General features: G+C 54.9%; 1 protein-coding gene across 1 annotated transcript; it reads left to right on the top strand.

The window, feature by feature from the left end:
• Positions 1-89: 89 nt before the first annotated feature.
• Positions 90-1671, top strand: PGRI_096220 (uncharacterized protein; the record flags this gene model as incomplete). The annotated part of the gene is made up of 2 exons (XM_040797335.1): positions 90-1575; positions 1628-1671. 2 exons carry the CDS (start codon positions 90-92, stop codon positions 1669-1671), a joined length of 1530 nt encoding a protein of 509 aa, XP_040643648.1.
• Positions 1672-1675: the final 4 nt, after the last annotated feature.

Consider the following 1675-nt stretch of genomic DNA (forward strand, 5'->3'; position numbering starts at 1 on the left):
TGGCGGAGGTGGAGCATGCAATCCTCGGCCAGGAGTCGGTCCACGACGCGGCCGTGGTGGCCATAAAACAAGACGATGAGGAGCTAGAGATGGTCGCTTTTGTGGAGGCTCCAATAGATGGCCCAACCCGCCCGGACGAATCCAGTAGCCAGGTGCAAGGATGGGCAGATCTCTTCCAGGACAGTACGTATGAAGATATTGCGACCATCAGCAAAACCCGCGTGGGCAATGACTTCATGGGCTGGACATCGATGTACGACGGGAAGGAGATCAACAAGGTTGAGATGCAGGAGTGGCTTGACGACACTATACAGACTGTGCTCGATGGCCAGGAACCGGGCCACGTCTTGGAGATAGGCACTGGGTCTGGCATGGTTCTGTTCAACCTTGGACAAGGACTAAAAAGCTATGTTGGCCTCGAGCCATCGCGGTCAGCCGCTGCATTCGTTAGTGACGTGGTTCAGTCGACCCCTACCCTAGCCGGCAAGGTTGAAGTACATGTTGGTACGGCAACAGATGTTGGCACACTTGATGGGCTCCACCCTAACCTGGTTGTGATTAACTCTGTGGCCCAGTACTTCCCTACCCCAGAGTACTTAGTTGAAGTGGTGGAGGCCCTTACTCAGCTGCCGGGTGTACAACGTCTCTTCTTTGGAGATATACGATCATTCGCCCTCAACAGAACCTTCCTTGCATCGAGAGCAATCCGTATACTTGGGGAGCAGGCAACAAGGGATGAGGTCCGACGCAAGATGTCAGAAATAGGAGAGCAGGAGGAGGAGCTGCTGGTTGATCCGGCTTTCTTCACCGGGTTAATGAAGCGGCTACCGGACCGGGTCAAACATGTTGAGATTCTACCGAAGAAGATGAGGGCTACGAACGAGCTGAGCTCATACCGGTATGCGGCTGTTGTCCACCTATTTGATCTATCAGAGCAGTCCGAGGAGCAGACGCTACCCGTGCATTCGATCGCCTCTGACGCTTGGATTGACTTCAACATCTCCCAGATGGATCGCCATGCCCTGATTGACCTGCTACACAGCTCAAAAGATGTGCTAGCGGTCGCTATCAGCAATATCCCGTATCGAAAGACGGCCCTAGAGCAACATGTAATCCAGTTCCTTGATGATTACAACAATGACAACACCGACTCTGACACCGGTGCCCGCGCTAATCTCAACGACAGCGTAGGTTCACAGGACGGAACCACGTGGATCTCAGATATCCGGCGCAAGACACAATACGGGCGCTCACTGTCAGCAACCGAGCTTGTCCAGGTCGGAGAGGAGGCAGGATTCCGCGTGGAGATCAGCTGGGCACGACAGCGGTCGCAAAATGGGGCACTAGATGCTGTCTTCCACCGCTTCCAGCAACCAGATAAAGGAGGCCGTGTGCTAATTCAATTTCCGACAGAGGATCAGGGCCTCTTGGTGGATTCGCTCATGAATCGCCCGCTACAACGGCTACAGAGTCGACTGCTTGAGGGAGGTATCCGCGCTGCACTACGGGCCATGCTACCCTCATACATGGTGCCGACCCGGATTGTGGTGCTTGATCGACTGCCTGTCAATCCCAGTGGAAAGGTTGACCGCAAGGCACTTGCGAATATGGCACAGGTCATACCCAGGAGCAACCCCACCTCGGTCCACGTGGCCCCGCGAAACGACCTAGAAGC

Source organism: Penicillium griseofulvum (genome assembly GCF_001561935.1).
Source record: "Penicillium griseofulvum strain PG3 chromosome Unknown contig_58, whole genome shotgun sequence".
Taxonomy (NCBI): Eukaryota; Fungi; Ascomycota; class Eurotiomycetes; order Eurotiales; family Aspergillaceae; genus Penicillium; species Penicillium griseofulvum.